Source organism: Aulonocara stuartgranti (genome assembly GCF_965226115.1).
Source record: "Aulonocara stuartgranti genome assembly, chromosome: 13".
NCBI lineage: Eukaryota > Metazoa > Chordata > Actinopteri > Cichliformes > Cichlidae > Aulonocara > Aulonocara stuartgranti.
The window spans coordinates 32,847,344-32,870,575 of record NC_138949.1 but is presented as its reverse complement, the minus strand read 5'-3'; the positions used below and the strand labels follow the sequence as shown (position 1 = coordinate 32,870,575).

Here is a 23,232-nt window from a genome sequence, read left to right as displayed (position 1 = left end):
AACCTGGGATGGAAGGAATGGGCCTGTCAGTTACTGACTGGACCATAACTGGGTCACTTCTCAGTGATGCAACCTGGAAGGAAACTGTGTCAATTCACATTTCTCAGATTCTCAGAGATCATTTACCAGGGCTTGGAAGATGTTGCATTTAACTCAGTAGAATAATTAGACACACTTCTCTTAGCTTGACATTTTTAAAAAAGAGTTTATAAACTGCAGCTCAAGATTGGAGCCTTTTCAAAGACACTCCTGAACTTAGATACAAACTCCACAAAGCCAGGGTAAGAGTTGAGCAGTGCGTGTCCACTTTGAGAAAAACAGTTTCAGCACTGTCAGATGAATAGGTGTGGCACTGCCGTCTGAAGGCCACAAAACACTGAGTGTTCCAGGGGTGGTGGAGGAAGCAGACCAGGTGTCTAGGACCGTGGAAGGAGAAGGAGTCGTACTGGGTTTAGTGTGATACCTCCAAACTGCATGACTCTTTGAAACATGGTGTCCTGTTTTCCAGAAATGATGCAGCATCTGTTTGGGCTTTTCTAACGGAGCTTCTTGTTGGGTGGGGAAACATAGAATTGGGTCTGAGTTCATAATTTCCCTCGGGATGAATAAAGTATTCTGATATACCTGACCTTATCATTCTGCCGCAGATAGTGCTGCAGGTGGACTCAAACAGGACTTTCAGAATCAGATTATTTACAGGAAAAAATACTTCAACAAACATTTTTCCATCTTGGGTCCATAAACAACAATCCAGCAAATATTGGCCTTCCACAAAAGATTCACCCTCACAAACCCCGTTTCCACAAACATGCCAGGGTTTCCTGCACTGAAGGAGAGGAAGGTAAGTTTCAGTCACGAATTCTAAATATAGCCAAAAGTACAAGGTGGGAAACCGACTGAACCAACGATGTCAGGTGCAGAATGAAGGTCTTCCCTGTGTTTAATATGCAGTGGAGTCAGATGATGATGCGCAGGTGCACTTATTACCTACAGGTGTGCTGGAGCAAAGGGCGGGAATGCCAGAAGGATTGCATCCCTGCAAATAGAGGTTTGGTTAACATGCACCCAACACAGACACAGGGAGAAAGAGAGCGGAAGGGACTGCAGAGCGGAAGCGAAACAAATTGGAGGACCATGATAACGTATCCGTTTGTCAACCTGTCTCATAGATACCATGGGAATCTGCCACATCCAGAAACCCCGTATCCTCACACAGCGACAGACACTGATTTAAATCATTTTTAAGATTAATAAATATTGCTTTTGCTGCCGGTATTCCAACTCAAATTCAATGGAAATGTGAAGTCAAGGGATCATCAGAGTAAGGACAAATCATCCCGGGGAGGACACGAATGTGTGCACCAGATTAATGTCAGCTCAGCCCACGGTTACTGAGTTCTTCCCCTAAAAGCAGAAGAAATCTCAACCTTAGCTTGTTGGATTGCCAGTCCTATTAAAATGATTCTCCTGGGGATCATAAATGTCTGTACAGAACATCTAGTGATCCATCAAATAGTGACTAATAAATTGACAAGCTGGTGGCCTGACAAAAGACGTTCTTATTGAGCCAAGCTACTGAAAACGTGACGCAATTTAACAATATGTGAAGAGTTCATATTATAGGAGACTTCCTTGGTCCAAATGCTGTTAAAGGGAGTAGAAGGAGTAGCATCTGTCCTCCTTATTTCTCTGTCTTGGACAATCTCGGGGTGTTTCAGTGGCCTGCTTACACTGCTCGCCACAATTGTTCTATATCCTCACTCTACAGGAATGTGGGCTGACTTCTGAACCCCCAATTACTGACCACTGCCTCATGAATGCTTCTCTTCCAGTCCTCTTTTTTCCAATCTGATCCACTCCGTTCTTTTCATTTTCACTGCCGCCTTTTCCTTTCTGGCACTTCAATGCATTTGATTTCTTTTGTGTTTTTCTCATTCTGACAATTCCTTTTCTTCTCCTGCTCCTCATCTCGCCCCGTCTATTCCTCTACCCCTCATCTTTATTTCCTGTCTCAAAGGCTCGTTCAATAGTTTCCCGGCTGACTGACTCATCCTCAGTTATCCTTTTACTTTGAATGACTCATTATTCTCCGGTTTACATCAGTCACATTCACAAAGACACTTCCACAGATGGATGGTTTTACATAGCCATGTGCAAAGTTTCTGTTAGTGAGCTGAAGAGAAACAAAGAAATCAGGCTTCAGCTTTTAGCTCCAAACTGCATTTTGCCATGTCACAGTCTGGCCTCTCATCCAGAGAGAAAGACTACTTCCTGCCCAGAGCATGCTGGGATGGATGGCAGCCCATTTTCTTTTTAAATTTAATTTTCAGTCCACAAGCGTATCTTTCCTATCAAATTCAACATATTAGTGGACATGCAGTGGTACAAGAAACTGTCCAAATGAGATTTGAGTGGGATTTGTTCCTCATCTTTCAAAGCTCTTCCTGTTAAAAAGGAGTTCTTCTCCCCAACGATCACCAAGTGCTCGCTCACCAGTGAGCATTTGTTGTTTTCAGTACTTTACCTCACATTAAAAACCCTTGTTGATAAGAAGTGGCACTAATTTTGTTAATCTTTTAAAATGTTGATGTCTTTACCCAAATTATCGTTGTGGTCGTACCAAGGAACGTTTGAGTCCCTTTGCTCCATCAGCACAAGCAATCCATCGTAGGCAGCCACATGTGTGGGCTGAGTGGCCATCCCTCTTGATGAAGCGTGCAGCAGCTGAACAGCAGCTGAGTCAGAAAATACCAAACTGGGATTAATATCAGGGTGTGATGGGTACTATTGCACGAAAATCCCTCTGCACTGCAGCTCTGACCACAGCTATGCTCCGGGCAGCAGGGCGGTAGTAAAAGAGGACCATGATTAATTACTTTTGAGTAATCAGTAAACGTTTACCACCTCCTTCTATTACTCCTATAATGTGATACTTGAATATTTCAGCCTGTGATTAAAAAAGAAAACAGACAAAAGTTGACTGAAGTGATAAAACACACCCCATTTCCCTAAAAGATGCTCAGCTGTTTTGTTGCTATACTACCCCACAGTCTGGTGAAGCTTATCAGGTCTAATGTTAGCTTTACTCAGACAACTGACAAATTGTCAGTTGTCTGAGTAAATGTTTCTGCTTTGTAACAATATTGCAATGAAAAACTTTATTCACCATATTTCTAGAAAGAAAAGTAAGAAAAATTATGTTTGAGGTTAATCTCGCCAGTATTAAATGCAATAAAAAACACAGCGAGAAGAAAAACTGCTCTCTACAGCTAGTTTAGGGAACTGGGAATTGGGCCGCTGTCTTTCTGCAGGTGTTGGGCTTCAGGAAGAGAAGCTCATCGGCTTTTTTGAGCTACCAGGTGCTGTGTCCACGAGCTGCTCCCCAAGCATGGCTCCAGGGTTGGACCCCAGTAACCCTGTGCCAGCAAGATATTGTTGTTCATTGAGTTTGTTTTATCACACCTCCGTTTGCTTTGGGCACACCTGCACAAAGATAAATGCAGGTATTCTATTCTATTCTATTCTATTCTATTCTAAAAATCACCCCAACTGCTATCATGAGGTGGCAATCCACCTGGAAGCTCGAGGAAGACAGAAGTATAGACATCACTGCTTGCTTGCACCAAGCGGTAGGGGATAGATGGATGAATGGCCAGTAAAATAAAACATGTAGACATCAGTACGCCAAATAAGGATTTGTATAGATTTAACCAGTTATGAAACATCCATACACATTCGTATCTGCAAGCTCACTGTCTTCTTTATGAGGTTTTTCGAGAGATGTGGAAGAACTGCATGTGTCACACAAACAAAGCAACGGTGTTACTCTGTTGGGTGTCGTGCATGTCTGAGAGATGGATTATGGCAATTCAATGAACACAGAGGCTACACAGAGACAAGCCAACAGCGTAGTTTCAGTGTTGACCTGTAACTGGAAAGTCAACTACCATAGCCAAGTTCTCCACAAAGACGAAGAACTACAAGAGAGGACAGAGAACAAGGAAGTACGAGTAAAGAGAACGGGTAATGACTGCAGTGGACAGTTTCAGTTTTATTTAATACTCAGTTTCACAACTTGACAACAAAGTGTATCTCATGACTGCTGTTTACCACCATGACATTACCCACTGAGTAACATTGTCTGAGTCTGTGGGGATTGACTCACTTTTGGAGCCAACCTCATGTGGCCATTATGGGAACTGCAGTTACACAATTTGGCAGGAGGCAACTGAAACATGTTTGTGTGTATGAAACGATAACATTTTAATATTATCACTTAATATTATCTCAAGACTTTGTGTGTGTTTGGGAGGGGGTAATTCATATAGTTATTTGTTAATAAAAATTATTTGTATGAATCTACAAGCATTTTTTTTCTGTCTTAAAATAAAACAGACAATTTTTCTTAAGTAATTTGTTTGCTGAAATTTGGACAGGTCACTTAATACTGTGGGTTTCTTTCTGTGTGAGCCTTTTTATGAAGGGACTGAAAATAAAAGTCGAACTATATCACAATCATGGGTATAAGCACACACTGCAGAGGCTGTCACACAAGAAGCATTTTATTATTCTAATTATTAGCTCTCCCCTCCCTTCCTCCCGTCTTTAACCTTGAATTTGAGGACCAGCTCGGATTCCTCTGGAGCTGCTGTTCGCCGCCGGCGAGCCTCTCCTCCACACGGACCCATTCCAGCACCCGCTCCACCTGTTCATGGTGAGCAGTTGGCATTCTTCAGGATACGTATTCACGAAAACACACACCACGAGACTCACACAGCATACATGCCACAGGACTGTAGACTCACTGTCTGGTTTAGCTTCTGTGCCGTCCACAGCATGTAGAGCAAAGACTTAAAATAGAAACAAAGTTGCATCTGAAGGGATTCTTTAAAAGGTAAAAAAAAGATTGTGTTTATAGCTCAAAATAAGAACCAGACATTTGCCTTATTCATCAGGCTTCTCTTATTTAGCAAAGGTTAATCTTGTAGTTTGGTCACTGGATCTCTTGAGGCTAACTCTTTAGCATTTTTGAACCCAAACCAAGTCCATCTCCTATGCCACCCACTCTGTGACAAGTTTAAGTCCATGTGTGGTCACCCTTGCAGCAGGTCAAGTATCTCATAATTATGAAGGGTTGAAATACTGAAGCAAGCTTTGGGACTTTCTCACCTTCCTTCAATGAAAACAGAACATCTGAGGCAATGTATGCCTCTGTCTCTCAGAACAGTTCATCGAGGCCTCCAAATATACAAAATCTTTTCATTGCTGACACAATCGTGAAATAATTACACAAAACTCAAGTTAGCACCGTGTAACACACTGGTCCAGATTGTCCCAAAGCTACTTAATCAGTTTGAGATAATGTGAAGATGAAAAGAACATTTTGCTGCAACTAATGTGAAGTGTGGTTAGTGGTGGGACTTGGTGATGGAGGACTGGTAACAGCACTGGTGGTGAAGCATCCACGCGAACATACAAATGGACTGAGTGTGCCGGGAAAGAGGGGAAAGCTGGAAATTCACCTTACACTTATCCAACAGAACACGAGTCTGTCGTTTCTTCTGTTTTTCTGCCAACAGAATCTATGAGCAGCTGCAGTGGGTTGACTGTGACGTCTGCTCCAACATGTTAATCATAATGATTACAATTTTATTATAGCGAAATTCATAGGAAACATGCATGAAAATGAAAATTAGAAACATTTCAATCCAGATGCTGTTGTTTTCCTTTTTACTTATTTATGTTATTTCTCTTTTGAGTAACTTCTCTCCATTGTGTCAGACTCTATCAGGCAGGAAGGAGATTAGAGGGGAATTATGAATTGTTTACCATCAGAGGTGTCACACAGAAATAGCTTGTATAGGGTGTTGTGTGTGTGTGTGTGTGTGTGTGTGTGTGTGTGTGTGTGTGTGTCTAACTACAGCAGGTGCTGGCTTTCTGAACTTGATCTTTGCCCCTGATTTTATGAGGATGATCACATGTGCACACTTGAAGTCACAGTCACCCCTTCAACCTGAGGAATGAATCTCTCTGATTTGCTGCTTTAGTGTTTGTCCATATATGCCTGCATACGCCAACATGCAGACCTGTGCAAGTATAACACCTGTGGATAATCTCGACACATCTCCACTCTCTTAAAGACCCTCATTACTGCCATCAAGCTCCCCGTGTCTAATAATACACACCAAGATGTTTCTCTTTAAGCTTTCACACGAAGTGTTTATGTGTGTTGCCGTGTGGTGGGGGTTACAGGGAGGTGGCGATGACAGGTCCTCACATCGCTTCAGACTCAAACAGCAACATCCAAGCTGACCTCACGGTCTTTGTTATCAGCTGTAGCAGAAAACAGTTGCTTCACAAACACACTGACATGCACTCTGCAATAACAAACACATGGTTATTTGTATTTTACAGGATTTTTAGTCCCACAGATGACTTCATATTCCAGGGAAAGTACCAAATTTGGCATGCAGATCATTTTTTTGGTAAAGCCCGGAAACCTTTATAAGTTTTAGATGACCAGTGACTCTTAACTAGGCAACTAGACTTGAGCATTTTCATATCATCTTTAATGGCATGTGCAGGTGATGACTTTAGAAAGCACTCCTCACTACCTGCCCAACTCTCACTTATGACTTTTAGAAGCTGCTCAGGAGACAGAGTGGCCAATTAACTAATTGGGATGTTGGCAGGTCAGTCTCCAGTGTTACACTGGACATGATACTGAACCCCATAGTCATAGTTTTCAGTCATGTGACCTACTTGCTACCCTGGCGGGCAAAGCATTACTCCATTATGATTGCTAATAGTGAACAGTCAGTAGTACTGCAGGAAAACAGTGTCATCTGTCCATGGAGCAAAAAGGAAGATATGGAGAGAACCTATAATTCTGGGGACTTGTGATCCATATTTTGACCCGGTAGTTTTATTTAAAAAATATGAAAGATGTCATTGGGGCTACAGTTCAATGACATCTGTGTACCTAGTTGAAAATCCCTTAGCTCACACTACTACCAGTATGAAAGCAAAGTATGAACAGCTACGTGTACAAGTCGCAGTAGCCCCTGTGGACGCCATCAGAGTCGAGGGCTTTGCTCTCTGTTATTGTAGCGTCTTTACTGCATAATATAAAACTCCCTGAGGCGATTGTTGTTGTGATTTGGTGCTATATAAATAAAACTAAATTGAATTGATCTGGTGATTGAAATTCTGTAGTAATGGACATTTAGGTAAATATTTGTGGTCATTTTGAAAATTCGTATCATCTTACTGACCGCAGAGGGACCAGCCACAGATTTTGGTGCCTGTATTCACTTTGCTGTTGCACTTTTTTGTTAATTTTCTTGAAGCGTTAAAGAGAAATCTGTAGTGAATGAATCCAAACGTCTTACAGACTGTGAGGTGCATGACTAATGCAGCGAGCTATCACATTTGATAATATAGAGAAGAAAAACATGAAGTGATAAAGCTGATTACATTTCTGTGTCAGACTACCTCGGGGAGCAGCGTGAATGTGATGTTTACATTCTGAATCTGTAGACAGGTGTCACAGACCCTAACAACACCTGGCTGTGACGAGACGTGACACGAAATGTGTTGCACACTTTGGGAGAGTTTCCCCTCAGAGACACTCAGGATGTTTCACTGAGCTGTAAACATGGAAAACGACAGAAGTGATGTGTGAGGAATGAAATAAGAAAGGTTAACAGATAAATACGATGGCTGTTCACGCTGCTTGCTTTGGGTGCCTCTCTCCTGATTCACATCTCAAAATAGTCCCTGTTTATCTCATACTGGACCTTTGTCCTGCCCCAAGTTCATCCACTGAAAAAAACAAAAACAAAACAACAGTTTTAGCCAAGTTTTTCATGATTGGCTGCCTCTAACAAACAGAAGGTTTGGACATGGACAACAGAAGGGGGCGGGGCTTCTGTACTTAAAGGCAGAACTCTTCTTCTTAGATTACAAAAGACAGTAAAAACTAAAAAAATTGAGTATTTAGAATAGTTTGAAATCAGATTGGAATCAGAATTTTTCTCTTACTGTAATTACTTACATAATATATATATATGTTGACGTAATTATTGGAAATTTTAACTGTAGCATATATCACTGTAAAAGTATTGCTATATAATCAATTGCTGGGTTTAACTATGCTCAGAGGTTTTTGTTTAGTTGAGCTCATTAACTGTTAAATGTGTGTGGCTGGGGTGTGGTCTCTGTCCTGCTGCAGGTCCCAATCACAGCAGCAAATCTCCAACAAAACGTCCGAAAAAGAAAACTATCAAGGTGCTGCAGTGGTCCAGTTAAAGTCCAGACCTGAACCTGACTGAGACACTGTGGTGCATAAGGGACACAGTTTCACATGACTGTACAAACACATGGTTGCCATTGTTGCCAAGCAGTCACCTGTGGACATGTCTTTTCCTGCATAGGCTAAAAATACAGTGCTAATTGAACCTTTGAGGCCAGATAGCTAATATGCCCGTCAGCTGCTGCACACTGGACAGCTACAAAAACAAACACCTGTAGATCTAACAGTACACATTCACAGGACAGGAAGAGTTTTGTACCCTCAACAATTTTCTTGTAAGTAAATGAAGTAAAGTAAAAACTACTAAGAATAAACTGGAAACTCCTTTAATGCGAACTCTTTCCTTTGTCTCATCTCATCATTGTTAGTCTTCACTGTGGTCCAGCTTCTCTCTGTTTTTCTGTGAGGCTGCAGCTTCTCCGTGTCCTCTCGACCCGATGATGAACATGTTAATAAGTGTGAATCATGAACTGAAACAGTTTACGCCCCTCACTGCGGACCTCTCAGTTTTTCTCAACGTCTCCAAGCACAGCCAATGAGATAATGTTGCTGGGCAACTAATAAGTTATTTTCCAGTAAACTACATTTTGGACGATGCTGCCTAGCAACAAACTTTATTTCCATAAGTAATTTCCTGGAGGGAACACCTGAACCAGTATGTCGAGGAGCATCGGTGCTGTGGGTGGACGAGCTCTCGCTGCAGCTTCACACTGTTATGAGTCTTCAAGATCACAGACTGTAAATAAAAAATGAACATAGCTTCCAGGTCACTCTTAAATCCAGATTTAAGAGTGAATGGCTTCACTCTTAAATCTGGATTCTTCCTGATGGCCTGCAGCACAGAAACGCCCGGTTGTGCAGAAAACCATGAAAAGTAAAAAACATGGTAGTTTGATGCTGGATGTTCTTCGTCACATGACCCCAAAGGGAATTTGTGTCTCTGGCTGAAAATAAATGAGCCATTAGATTCAAATCTAACTGAATAAAAAATTATGTTTATTGTGTAGTTTGTGGTCTCTCGAGAGTTGAAAATGAGAGCAGGGCTTAGGCCTGCTTCATGACCAGTTGCTACTATATGAGCCACCAAAACACTAAGATAGCGATGGAAGCAAATCCTCTGCTTTAGGCCTCAGGTGGCCAGTCCACATCAACAGTCATCTCTTTATCTTTTTAAGGCTCTTTGGAGGGTGAGAGGAGAGAGAAGAAATAACAGAGGGACATACATACAGTTCAGCAACCATGAATCACAAACAGGACAGAACAGAGTAGACAGGAATGAATAGCATGCAAATATGGTGTATAAATGCATGTGGAGGGAAACATGGGGAGTGGAGAAGAAGCACTCAGTGTGTCATGGAAAGTCCCCCAGCAGCTCAAGCCTGTAATAGTAAAATTATGATTATAATGTGCTCAGTATTTTAAATACTACAGCTGAAGTTGATCTGTTCCTGAGCACCATCGACAGGTTGGAATGATTAAGTAGTCCTGCCTTTGTGATGCCAGCGAAGACACCCGCAAAGCTGAGGTTGGAGCGGTCAGCACACACTGGACACAACATCACAGAGAGGAAGGAAGGAAGAGGAAGTGACTCCAGCCTTCAGCAACAACTAAGTGTTGAATCATTTGCAGAAATACCCAAACTTATATCTGAAATCACACAAATTACTTCATCCCTGTCAGAGTTACGGCTCCGTCAGGCTGACGGAGGACGGTTGGGGGCTGCGCAGGCTGCAGCCACTTGTCAGAAGGCCAACAGTACTGTGAATTACAACCGGACGGTTCGTCTCTCTGACTGAAGGATTATCTTCATACGATGACACACTCGTAAACAGTGCCGAGGAGCGGCCATCCATCTCACAGATGCAGCGCCCGCCCCCCCTCGAATGAGGATACCGGGTGAGATGAGGATTTACGTGGCTAATAATAAACTAGATATATTTCCAGAGAAGGAATTCTGCACAGGGTCTATTTATAATTACTGAATCCTATGATGTATCCCCCTGGGGTTCAACGCTCAGACTGCCGGCACGGGAACTGACACATACAGTATACAGACCTGTGATCTTCACACTCTCCTTTAGACTGCTGACATATAAATAAATAACATACATACAGACATATATAGGAGGAGGATATAAAATGGGTGTTTAGAAGAGGGAGTGGCAGTTTAAATAGGCACGAGGGGCTTTATTTTGGTGGGCTGCACCTTTTTTCAGTCAACATCAGCGTTGGTGTTGAAGCGGTGAGATACTCCTGTTCGCGCTCGAGCCATGGAGCTGTCAGCAAGGCGGTCACAGACTTCATCACAGAACAGAAATAACTGAGTGAGACGTTGTTGCTCACGCCTGTTCACAGCTTCTGGTCAGAGCTGCTGCTTCCAGAAAAGGATCCTCAGGAAATCCATCCGATGGCTGCGATTCTGTGTTGGTATCAAACACAAATAAAAGTCAGTTCACAGATATGACACAGAACGTTGTGTGTCTATTTAGACAGAAGAGTTGAGCTTGAATTGCAAACTTTCAGCTTTATTTCAAGGGTTTCACAAAAGTGTTGTATTAACTGTTTTTATACACGGTTCCATATTTTAGAGGCAGAAAACTAATCGGACAAATGCACACAACTGTACATATAAAGACTTGTCATGGTCTGTGCTGCGGCAGGCAGGATGTAGGACCCAAAAGCAAAGGAATGAAACAAGGGAGGCAGCTTTATTTAAAACAACACAGAGCAGTGATGCAATGACACAACAAAGGACAGAGGAAAACACCGGGCTTACATACACCAGGGAGTAAGGAGGGAATGGGAAACACAGCTGTGACTAATCACACATAACGAGGCGGAAAGGAAGCAAAACTGAAAACATTAACAAAGGACGTGAGACTAAGTAAAACAGGAAACATAAGACGGGCACGAGACGCGGATTTGACAAGGAGACACGGCTGACAGGGCGAACGGAGACAAGAGCCACTAACTGAGACAGGAACACGGCGGCTCAAAAAGGTGAAACACGGGAAGACACAGAAACCTAAGGACAAAAACTATCGCACAAACCCATAAAGAGGATCAAGACCCTGAATAACAACAAATCAAAGAATATTCATTCAAAACCTGAAACACAAATATTGTGTCGCAGATCCAGTACCGTGACAAGACTTTTGACTCTTGGGTGAAAAATAACCATTTGCCATCAGTGAAGCGTTGCATCCACGGACATCAGTGCGAGTGCTGTCTCTACCAACCTTTATTACCTTCAGCTGCTGCTTTTTTGTGGAAATACTGAACCCAGAGAGGTGACAGTCATCTTTAAAGAGCTATAAGTCTGCATCTGGAGGAGGGATGAGTGGTGGAGGTATAAGAGCCATTTGTTAGTGTGCTTGTCTTAGTTTTTACTTTGGATTTTTTTGCTTGATTAGTTTTGAGCCCACCCTTTACTCCCCACTAAGATCAAACTACACATTTGTGGTTCAGCAGCAAACCTTGCTTGTCGATGACCCTAAAGCACGGGGGAACTCCTCACCAGAGGAGGTGCACGCAGACATACAGGAAAACAAGGAGCACAGGAGGGAAAGAAGCTGCAAAGACTCCCACACTGAGCCCAAAACATAAGAGTGTACACAGATAACAGAGACCACGACTTGCTTAAGTTCGTTGTGTCTGAAACTCGGGCTGTCACGAGTCGAAAAACGTAGATACTTAGACAACTCTGACTGAAAGTGAACTAAGCAAGTCGCAGAGTCTCAGCTGATTAAACCAGCCTGCTCTTTAATCAGGAACGAGCTCTTTGACCAACATAAACACTGTGCACACAACATGTGGATACAAAATTCCCAGCTGAACATTATCCAGTTAACAGGATACCTCAGCTGTGAAGCTTTTAGTGTGTTTAGTAACTGCTTATACAGCATTGATCCGCAAGCTCTTCATTGGACTCCTGCTTTCCTTCAGCCTCTCCTTCATGCAGTTCTCTCTGTAATCTGTAGGCGGTGCAGTAACTGTGAAGGTCTCCATTCAAAAAGATTTCCCCCTTTTGCCATCTATTTCAGTCACAAGGTCAGTTTCAGAAATAGCCCACAGCTAGGTTTTGCACTTTCAGAGGAACTGAGGGGTCGGAACAGCACAGAGCAAATATGAGTGACAGCCCAGTTTGATGGGAAGGGTCAAAAAAGAGCCAGAAGAAAGTCAGTGATTATTTAAGTTTGTATTTGTCTTTGTAATTTTTAGATTATGCACTTTATGGTATACATTACGAATATTGTACTTCATAATATTATACTACATATTGCATATCTCTATTTCCTCGTAATCAAAAATAAGGGACACACAGCCACCTCCAAATAGAAATCCTTCAGTACTTGAGACCCCCTCTGAAAACACTTATACCTGCCTGTTTTAATAGTTGAAACACCAAATATACCTTAAACTATCATCCTAAACACTTCCAGTCATCTTACAACAGGTCTGTCTTGAAGGTCTCGAGATATTTCACAGCCATGTCTGCTGATGCCTGTTCCTCAGCAAAGATACACACTCTTTTAAATCATAAAAAATGTCTGTAATCATGAAAATAAAATCGAAGTAACTTGCAAATATATTCGATATGCTTCATAAAAATCCACAAATAGATGAAATTTCATGACAGCTAATGCTTTGTTTCACGAATCTTTGCACAGAAGTGTAGGTTAAACCAGAGTCCAGAGTTCGGAGTTAACAACCAAAATCCACAGAGTGCATGTTCATGACTGATCGGTGCGACAACTCTGATTTATTTGGCAGTCAGAATCTTGAAGCCTCAGCATTTATCATTCATCAAAGAATTTAAATTTATTTATTTTTCTTATTTTCACTTCACCTAATTCACCTGGCTGTCTGTGACCCAGCAGTGTGGCTCGCCCCACAGTTTGAGAACCAGTAACATATGAGTGACTGAGGTACCCGAGGTCATCACAGTGCATCGCTGTAAACAACGTGACGGTAATTTCATTTATTCTTCAAGTTGTTTCCCAACATCAAAGAACGTCTGTGTCTAAACATTAGGATACTGCATATAAGCTTTAAACGAGCAATTTATTAAGTGTCACATACTGAGCGGTCTTTGCCTCTGCGAATGATCTTTCATTTTACTCTCCTGTTCCTCTTCTTACATCTTTCTCCATCTCTGAGTCGAGTTTTCACACATAACATGAACTTTTTCTTTTTTCCTTAGAATTACAGCGTCTCATAGCTCTTCAGTTTGCAGACACACTGTGTGCTTGCTGATCTTCGCTCAGCTGTTTGAAATGACCACTTTAATCAAAGTTACTTGATTTATGCTCTTTCCCATTTAGGAGCACCAGCTTGATGACTGTGCTTCAGATCTGTGAGGTGAACTGACATCTGCGCCATAACTGCATCAGAGAGGGGAAACAGGAGGATGTAAACGGGACTGTAGAATGACATCATTTCTAATGTGTTAGACAAATTTCTTCATGCAGAAAAATTAACATCCATCTGTCCTTCCTGTTCTGCTGATCCAATTCAGCATCCCAGCTGCCGTAGGGCGAGTGGCGGGGACAGGTACACCCTGGACAGGTGTCCAGTCTGTCAGGACTGACGCAGACACCCACTCTCACTCGTGTTCACACCTGGTCAATTTACAGTTATCAATTAAGCAAACCCCACTAAGGGTAGTTGGTGGGAGAAATTAACATGCTTTGTATTATTATGTTGGTAAACACTATCAGCTTTAATTATTCAGATCATTCTGGGCCACTCCATCCCTGGCCTAAGCTTTTCATTCAAAGCAACTACACCTGTAACTGTGTGACATCAGGATGGATTCATTAAAAAAAGTATCGCCTACAGTATTCTTTTATTTTGGTTATTTTGAACAGGGACAGTGTTCATGAATAAACACTGCTGGAGCAGAGTTAACCAGAGGCTAATGTTCAGCCACAGTCATGGCCAGAGCTTAAAAACAACCTAAAAAGAAAACAGCTTCTAACATCAGCATCATAACGGAAAATAAAAGGTAAAGAAATTAATTAATATTCTTTGATTTAATGTTTTTCATGTTCTCCTTGTGTTCTATGCTTAGTTTGTAGTCTCTAGTTTTCCGTCACTGTGCCTTCCCTTCATGTTCACCTTGTCAGTCATGTCTCTGCGTCTTTGTGAAAGCTTCATGTTTCCTGTTTTATTTTGACAGTTCCTTTTCCTATGTTCAGTGCAATCAGTTTTGCTTCCTCCCCATCTCGTTATTAGTCCCAGGTGTGCATGACTCCTGTTTCCAATTCCCTCGTTATTCCCTTGTGTATTTGATCCCTGTGTATTCCTGTCTGTTGTTGAGTTGTACTCCCTCATTGCTGTGGGTTGTCTCTGTGGCGCCTGAAAACATCTAGCTCTGTGTCTTCTAGTTTCCGTCACAGCAAATAAAACTGCCTTTTCCAGTTCAAGCTTTTTGTTTGAGTCCTAATCCTGCCTGCCAGCCGTAACAAGACAATTGATGTGTTTAAGAACATTTTCAAAACAAAGTCAGTAATTCTTCTGTAAAATTTAGCAACGAACAAAGTAACAAAGCCTTTTATCAAGTTCAGTTATATAAAGACTGTAATGGTTGACCATTTAGTGACACAATAATTAGTATGAGAAAAAAAATCATGAAATACATGATTGCATAACAGACATATTATTCTATATGCATTTAAAGTTATGAAGAACAATTTTAACTAACAACAGTGTAGATGTTAAGATGGTAGAATAGTGGGCACTTTATTATTCTTAATAGACTCAACAGCAGTTTGAGTTTAAATAAAAGCAGGTGAGCACCACATCATTTAATATTTAATTGTTACTCGGCTTCTTCTTCAGAAATTTAAATGTCAGCACTGAAATGAAATCCTTTAGACAAGCTGTCGATGGATTCAGTGACTTTTACTTTTGGGTTTCTTGTTTCATGCGTTACTTCTCATGACGTCTTCATTTTCTGGCTTCTGATTGGTGGACTGTGATCTCATGCAGCATGCAGTCAGATGAGGTGTCATCACTGCCATAGCATGTACTGTACGTCGCTCTGTGCAATATGTGTACTATGCAACTTGACCGCATTTACCAGCAAGTCAAAGAACACCTGACATGATGTTACCCGTCGCCGACTGTCAGTCAATCTGTTGACCTTTGACTTTGATGCCTGATTGGCTGAGCTACAGTGAGAAGATGATTGAAAGTGTGACTATTTATTCCCCATCCACAGTGAACCTGTCTCCTCGCGGTGATGTCACTGCATTTCTATGACCACAGGCCCAGCCAGATACTGTCAAAGATCATCTGTGGTCGAGAGGATGAATCACTCAGCATTTAACTTTTTATACTAACAGACAAACAGAACAATACATTTTAAACCTTTATATACCTGTTTTATTAGCCCTGCAGAGGTTAAAGGACATTAAAGGTTTACATTTTAGAAAGTTTCAGCTCACACGTTTTGGTCACTTGAAAGATAAAGTTGAAGGAAATAGTAAAATTTATACCTTGTATTTTGGCACAAAATAGCAAAAGTTTATACAACTTTCAGAGGATCATGAGGCAGTTTTAATATGTCTGTGTGCTGCGATCAGACTCACCTGCAGAACAGGAAACATATCAGTCTGTATCAGCAGGAAGGACACAGAGACTCAGTCAGAGGATAAGGTCACAATATCTGTTTTAAAAAGGAGGAGACGAAGGCGAGGTCAAGATCAAAAGTACCAAAGAGCAGACAGCAGGTCAAAGGCCAAACATGCAAAGAGCTTGTATTTATTCCCAGACTGCCTGACGCTGCCGTTTCCTCAAAGCATCCAAGAGAGTTTGGGCTCTTTGGCATTTGTTCCATGATACACCGGGTTACTGCCACAGTGAGACGCATGGATTCTCACCGTAGTGAGGTAACACTGCGCAGAGACTCATTCCAGCCTGAACTTCAACTTTTTAGGAGCTAATTATGTTAATGAGGGCTCATCTGCTAAACACAAAGGCAGGACGTGAAGTTGCTGAAAAGAATGTAGATGTATGAAGACAAATCAGGGATAACTGATAGAAAACAAGGAAAGATTCAAGCAAAGAGCAGGAGGGGGTGATAAAGACTTTGCACTTTCAAGATTTCAGAGTCTTATATCTTTATGTTTACAAGAATGCATGTGACTGGTTCAAGCAATTTTCAGAACACTCAGCATCAGCATTTGGTGCAGAGTAACTCCTCAAAGCTCATCTCCATCTTTGCTCGGTGACACAGACGTGCCAGGATCAGCCCAAAGTGGGCAGCACTCGGGGTGGGACGGGTTGAGTATGGATATGAGGGAGGAGGAGGGGAGGGGGGCAGCGCTGATAACTCTGAGAATGCCACATGAGCACATGAGGACAGTGATGTAATCTGAGCTCAGTGACGGACCGGCAGTTTAGCAAAGCTATATAAGAGGCCGAGGCTCCAGCTGCAGGCAAAGAGACAGACAGACGGACATACTGAGCATCAGACCAGAGGATCTGTGGACTAAAATCCACCTCCAGGTACCCACGGCACAGTGAAACCATCAAGGAGAAGAATGGGACTGCTCAGTGTTGAAGAACTGGTAAGATGTGCTGATGTGTGCAACTGTAACAGAGAGAAGCAATGCGAGGAAAGAACAGGCAAGAAACTTCATTTGAAAATGAGAAATCAAATAGACTTTTGTTCCTTATTGTCACATTTCTTTAATTAATTCCTAAATATTATTTAAATTAAACCATTTTTGTATGGAATGGAACCAAAAAGAAGTGATTTTGAATGCACAAAAGTAAAGAGTATAAATATCTGTTGTTGTGTGCAGCAAGAGTTAAAAACAAGAAGCCAGTCAACCTGAAGCAAAATACTAGAACCTGGACCGCGGTTGTAGCATCTTTAATTTCCCATGTAAGGCTCTTAGATTGTGATTTTGCACAATGCAAGGGCCTCGATTTGGTTTTGGCGTTGCCCAGTTTCTTTTTTCTTTTTTTGCTTCTTCATAACAAAAGGAGAAATATACTTGCCTACATATGCTATTCTACCTGCTTTTAAACCGTTTAAAATTACAATTCATAGTTTTACATGTGAAATATATAATGTTAAATTACTATTAAACAAATGACTGACTAAGTATTTTAGGCTTTAGTTTACTTCAGTCATATTCCATATAAATCAGGTATCATACAAAAATAGCTTCAAATACAGTCGTGACAATAAAAGAATATGACTTTCAGGACTCAACAAAGTTTACTCAGCTACATTCTCGCCTAAAAATATGTTAAAAGTTAGCATAGTCTGTAACGTTATTATGACGGACACATTATATGAGTGAACTTGACTTTAAGTGAGTTACAGGTTTCTTTGAAAAATACTTTCTTACATCCAGGTTCTTCCTCTTTGCTGCCGTCCTCCTCGCAGCGCAGGCTTGCCGCTGCTAAAACTAAACAGAGCTCCCTGAAAGGCACAGCCAATCACATTGGCCATATTTGTCACATGACGGAGGACTCCAGTAGAGAACGTGATTTAACTCTTTCTGCACCGCTGCACCAAATTATTGGCGGGGACATGTCCCTTCCGTCCATGCCACATCTACGCCCTTGGCACAATGTAAATACAAGCTGTATTAAAACATGGCCGTCAGATTCACTTTATTTGTAGTCAAGATTGAGATCAGTAAAAAAAATGCTTGTAGCAAAGAAAGTACAAGTAAATATTCATTTTTAATTCAGTTACAAACCAGATGATGAAGCAGCTAAAATGTCTTAAAACGTATTTTCAACAATGAATCTGAAACGTCTCTAATTGCACGTGTATTGGAGGTTTCCTTCACATCTGTGACAGCATATCACCATTAACAGTTATTGAAGTATATATAAAAACAAAGAAGACATGAATGCGATTTTCTCAATTCTGTGCTCTGCACTTGTTTGACTAAAGCAGTTTAAAATGTGATGAATTGTCTCTGCACACAACCTGACTGCCTTTAACTCCAAACGCAGGATTTAACTTTTAAATCCATTAAATTCACTCAGTATACTTTCCAAGATGAAAGCACACTGGAGGTAAAAGTGGTTTAATGATGAGGTACCAGAGAGGTTAGCTCAGTCTCAGCCGTGTTTGTTGCTGTGCATTAGACTTGAACATCCCTTTGTTTCCTTCAGCAGTCATTGTTAGAGTGATGCATGGACTACAAGCTGTGTAAATGACTACATGAGTGATTTGAATGGAACAGTTGTGGCTCATTAAAGAGCTGAGTGAGCGTGTGTTAATGCGTTGACACTGTGGTGTGTTTAGCTGTGCTGAGGGGTGCATGCGTTTGACTCTGCAGCAGCAAAGCCAAAGCTCAGTGCATCAGTCTGTGCTTCACACTGTAAATCTATTCATCAGGAAGGTTTTCTTGGTGTTTTTCTGCAAAAGGCACCATTCAGACTTTGGCCTTTCAGCTGTTGAATATATAACAGTTATCAAAATACCACAAAACCACCTCACGACGTCTCCGCCTCTCCTTCTTCCTGCAGGTGACCGGTAAGAGGTCAGAGGGCATAGAGGCAGATGACTTTCAGGGGGGTGTGTACGAGGCGGCCGTCAATCAAGAGAAGCGGGATGATCTCAGATCCCACGGGGAGCTGGGGGTCGGCGGGCGTCTGTCGGAGGAGAGTGACAGCGGCAGCGAACAGGAGGAAGTCAGCGTGGCAGCTCTCAATGTAAGAGCAGCAGCTACAGTGCAATGACAGGTTACACTGAGAAGTATTATTTTACTGACAGCTGTACATAAACATGTCAATATGATTATGTTACACCAGCTGTGACTCTGCAGGTGCAATCACCACCTGCAGCAGCAATGATAGTTACAGGAAAGTCTCATTACTTAAAATAAAATAGGAGTGACAATAATGCATCAAATACAATGAGTACATCACAATATTCAAGTGTTATCAGATACATGTGTGGATAACCAGCGTGAGAATGAATACAATTCTTTTTTTGTGCTAATTCAATAAAATGTGACATTATTTAAACTTGATATTTTTAAACAGAAGAACTTACTCATCTCTAGGTAAAAACTACTTAAATATGTCAGTTTTAGAGTTGTGTATCATGTGTAATACGTACTTTTAGTCGTATTTGCGGTTAAAGTAATGGTGACAAATTTCAGTTTAAATTCAGGCGTTTCCTTTTTGCCACAGCAGAGAGAATTACAGGTTCAGGATTATGTAATAAGTTAGAGTGACGTCACTTAAATCTGGTAAATGATCTCATCCAAGCACAGAGGTGAAGGAATTTTGAAGCCATCTAACTGGTTTTCTCCTCATCTGTGCTGCCACCTGGAGGCATTCAGGAGTATGACAACTTATAACTGCTCATGTTGGCATTTGATTATCATTCAGTGAATAAACAGACCAGTAGAAGTTGAATAATAAATGAAGTCTGTGGTTTTTACTGTTGCGTGCTGACGGCCTCTGTCTTATTTCCACCTGTCAGACGGATAGGAGCGGCAGACTGAAGCTGGAGACGGTGGACGACCTGTTCAACATCCTGCAGCTGAGGAAGAAACGGAGAGAGAGGAAGAGCCCGGTCCTGAAGAAAGATGAGCCAGAGCCTGAGACTGTGGTAAGGTTTTTGACTTTCATGAATTCCCAAATTTTGATTTAATTTAATATTATTAATTTGCATTTGACCAGAAATACTTTAAACCTTGATGACAAGAAAGGGTGCAGGGTAAATAAAATCTATCATTGCATAAATGTGTGCTGATGCTGAATGACGTGAACCAAAGGTCAACTCTTTTATGTATAGAAGTTAACATTGATAAAGCTTCTAAAGTATTACCATGGGCTCCAGGTCACCAATGATATGAGGTATAAAACAGATTTTATTGGACAATAAGTCGATGCATGAAAGTCTGCAATAGAGCTGCAACAGCAGCAGCTTCTCTTGCCGCATGCTCCGAGGCGTACCTTTCTTTTTTCTCTGTTTCTTAATTAAAGTCTCTCTGCACACATTTTCCAGCCGGAGACAGTAGACGAGGAGCTGTTCCTCACAGCAGTCATGGAGAACAAACTGGCTGTGGTGGAGAAGTACCTGTCTGACGGAGGAAGCCCCGATGCAAGCGACAATGTGAGTGTGGCACAGCGATGTCTGCCTGCAGCACGTCAAAATCTCAAAAATTAGCATGTTGAAGTCATGTACAGTAATTACACTTATGAAGCTTATTTTTCTGTATAACGTCCAGTTCCAGAGAACAGCTCTGCACAAAGCCTCTTTCAAAGGACACGTGGAGGTCATGCAAAGACTTCTGGAGGCCGGAGCGGCTATGGAGAAAAAAGACAAGGTGAGCATTTTAAATATGTCACACCTTCTCTTTTACCCCCTTTATTAGTGATGTTTCCTCCACACACACGCAGAATTGTTCTAACACGTGTGTGTGTTTTCAGCTGGAGGCCACAGCGGTCCACTGGGCCTGCAGGGGAGGCAGCCTGCCGGCCTTGCAGCTCCTCCTGGATCGAGGAGCCAAGTTCACCTCCAGAGACAAGGTTGGTGGAGGACTTGCGAGGAAGGGTTACTCGAGGTCACAACAGCTGCAGCCGGTTCTTTATTTTGAAAATTACTTTGGCTCCATCTAGTGGTGTGAGCAGCACTCGCCCAGATACTTTCATAAAATACTCTACTTTAGTATTTTCATGACATTTGATTTTCAGAATTTCTTCGTGCATGAACATAAACTCCTCTTCTTCTCCTCCTCATCCTCTTCCTCAGCTGCACAGCACTCCTCTGCACGTGGCTGTGAGGACAGGACACTGCGATTGTGCCGAGCACCTCATTCACTGTGGAGCAGACCTGAACGCCAAAGACAGAGTAAGCACGAAAGTACAAGCAACAGGACTTCAGCAAACAGAGGGTGATGTCACAGCGGCTTCATCCATCCTTTATATACAGTCTATGAAATAATAAAGCCAATTCAGCTTCAGGCACTCCTGCAGAGCGTTATATGGGTAACTCATTGTAAAAGAATTTGTGTTTGTTTGGAGCTGGATGTTTAGCGTTGCATTTTTCTAAAACGTAGAGTTTTAGTTTGTTTCTCGGCTGCTGGATTCTTGTTCCTTGTGGTCTATTTCACCCTGAATTTGGGGCACATTAATAAGTTAAGCACTCGTGTCCTGACACCAGCGATCCATAATTACACAAACCAAAAGATGATGATCGTGATAAATGATAAAAATAGGTGTTCAGTTTATTCTCTGCTGAAATGTGGGTTTTCCTCCTCGGCTGTAGGACGGAGACACACCCATGCACGATGCTGTGAGAATAAACCGATTCAAAATGATCAAGCTGTTGATGATGTACGGGGCCAGTCTCAACACAAAGAACTCTGTAAGTACACAACGCCTCCTCCAGAGAGCCAACTGGGTTTTTGAAACCACACACAATATGTCGTACTCCATGTGTTGTCACACCTGTATTGTTTACACTGATTTGAAAAGCGTAACACAAGCCTTGCATGTGACGTTTTCTACCATTAGGATCACACAGTCACAAGAAGGGACCTAATTTTGTACGCAGGGATATTCAGAGGTGTGATTCTGTTCTGGCATCTTCGTGCTCTTTAATCTGCCTCAAAGCCGGAGGCACCGAGAGCAGCAGTGAGAGTCTGGCCCCTTTAAGAACAGCCATCAGTGACTTTAAATCAGACACAACCTGAAGGAAAGAACTGGGTTGCATTTGAGCAACAGCTTACCTACCTCCCTGCATTCCTTATGAGTTTCAGCAGCTGGAGGGCGTATCAGCCGAGTCATTAGCTGGGGTACGCTGACTGATTTCCTGGTTTGGGTCCCACCTGAACTAATGCTTCATATCAAGCCCCTCAAAACTTCACTCAAAAAGCTTTGTGTCTTTGTGCATAGTTAAAGTAGACTGATGTCGACAAAACCTCTGCTTTTCTTAAAAAAATATTATGTTGAATAATCTGTTTGTTTAGTGAGAACATGTGCTGTCTCTGCGTTCATCCTGTCTGCAGGGCCAGTACCAGAAAAGGAACATTCAAAGTTTCTTTGTTTCTTTTTGCCTTGCAGGACGGGAAAACTCCAATGGAGACATTGTATTCATGGCAGAATGGAGCCAAGAGCCTCCTGTGCAACTTCAGCGAGGAGAAGCTGGATCAGTAAAAGCCAAGAGAGTTCAGTAAAAACAGGAAGTCAAACTGAAAATCAGCCACAGGATCTCCTGGCCACACTAAGGTCCGCCAAGTGCACACTGCAGTTTATCCCGAGAAGCTTTCCAGAGTGTGGATGCTGTTTTTTCCTACTCACAGATATCGTGTTCCTCAGGAAATGGGCTGATGGACGTTATATGGATGTCATCCTAGTTCAGCGACTTTTCTTTGACCTGCTGAGGTTTTTTTTCCTCTTGTAATATTAATGTATCATATGTACGGTCACCATGGAGACCAGAGTGAAGGAGACAATGTGAATTCTAATCAGGATGATGTCATTATTAGCGCTGATAGATTCACTGATCGCCAAATATTGCTGGACAATGTCTCGGATGACAGTACGTGCTTTCTCCTTAAAGCTGAGTTAAAGTCAGCGAGAAGGTGAATTATTTATTAATGACAATTCAGTATCAGGTTCATTAGCTTCGATTGTTTGATTCGATACGTTTAACAACTGAGTGACTGAGTTATGTTGCAGTTGGTTTGTTGATTTTAACGGTCAGAGTAACTAATTATATGTTGTGAGTCTATTAGGAAGCAACAAATATAACTTGACTGTTTTAGTTTTTGCAAATGTGCTTGTAGTTCAGCTGGATGAGCTGTGTGCAGATTTAAGGTGAAGCGTGCACCGTGTAAAAACACTGCAGCTCAGTGAGCATCATCGTTTCTACGATGATGTGTGTCTCACAGGTTCTTTGGTCTTATGTGTTTGCAGATGAG

At 41.8% G+C, this 23,232-nt stretch overlaps 1 protein-coding gene and 2 long non-coding RNA genes across 4 annotated transcripts; 2 read left to right on the top strand and 1 right to left on the bottom strand.

The window, feature by feature from the left end:
• Nucleotides 1–9,670: 9,670 nt before the first annotated feature.
• LOC309719916 lies at nucleotides 9,671–17,743 on the bottom strand. The gene is made up of 3 exons (XR_014280355.1): nucleotides 17,683–17,743; nucleotides 15,910–15,986; nucleotides 9,671–10,733 (listed from the first exon to the last, which is right to left on the bottom strand). It is a non-coding gene; the product is annotated as an uncharacterized lncRNA (long non-coding RNA).
• Nucleotides 11,144–13,714, top strand: LOC309720704. The gene is made up of 3 exons (XR_014280559.1): nucleotides 11,144–11,314; nucleotides 13,195–13,285; nucleotides 13,639–13,714. It is a non-coding gene; the product is annotated as an uncharacterized lncRNA (long non-coding RNA).
• Nucleotides 16,678–22,590, top strand: LOC309720711 (ankyrin repeat domain-containing protein 1-like). Of its 2 annotated transcripts, none has more exons than XM_082557848.1 (9): nucleotides 16,678–16,890; nucleotides 18,821–19,006; nucleotides 19,785–19,913; nucleotides 20,313–20,420; nucleotides 20,536–20,634; nucleotides 20,738–20,836; nucleotides 21,060–21,158; nucleotides 21,576–21,674; nucleotides 22,373–22,590. In XM_082557848.1, exons 1-9 carry the CDS (start codon nucleotides 16,864–16,866, stop codon nucleotides 22,463–22,465), a joined length of 939 nt encoding a protein of 312 aa, XP_082413974.1. In that variant the 5' UTR covers nucleotides 16,678–16,863; the 3' UTR covers nucleotides 22,466–22,590. The 2 variants fall into 2 exon arrangements, with proteins under 2 accessions (XP_082413974.1, XP_082413975.1); XM_082557849.1 differs by lacking the exon at nucleotides 16,678–16,890 and adding an exon at nucleotides 17,880–17,909.
• Nucleotides 22,591–23,232: the final 642 nt, after the last annotated feature.

What these genes read in the sequence shown, in the direction of transcription:
- LOC309720711 (XM_082557848.1), top strand. Translation starts at nt 16,864, where the DNA reads ATGGGACTGCTCAGTGTTGAAGAACTG. An exon ending in AGCCAGAGCCTGAGACTGTG is followed by an intron (nt 19,914 to 20,312) that starts GTAAGGTTTTTG and finishes CACATTTTCCAG; the next exon opens with CCGGAGACAGTAGACGAGGA. An exon ending in ACCTGAACGCCAAAGACAGA is followed by an intron (nt 21,159 to 21,575) that starts GTAAGCACGAAA and finishes CCTCGGCTGTAG; the next exon opens with GACGGAGACACACCCATGCA.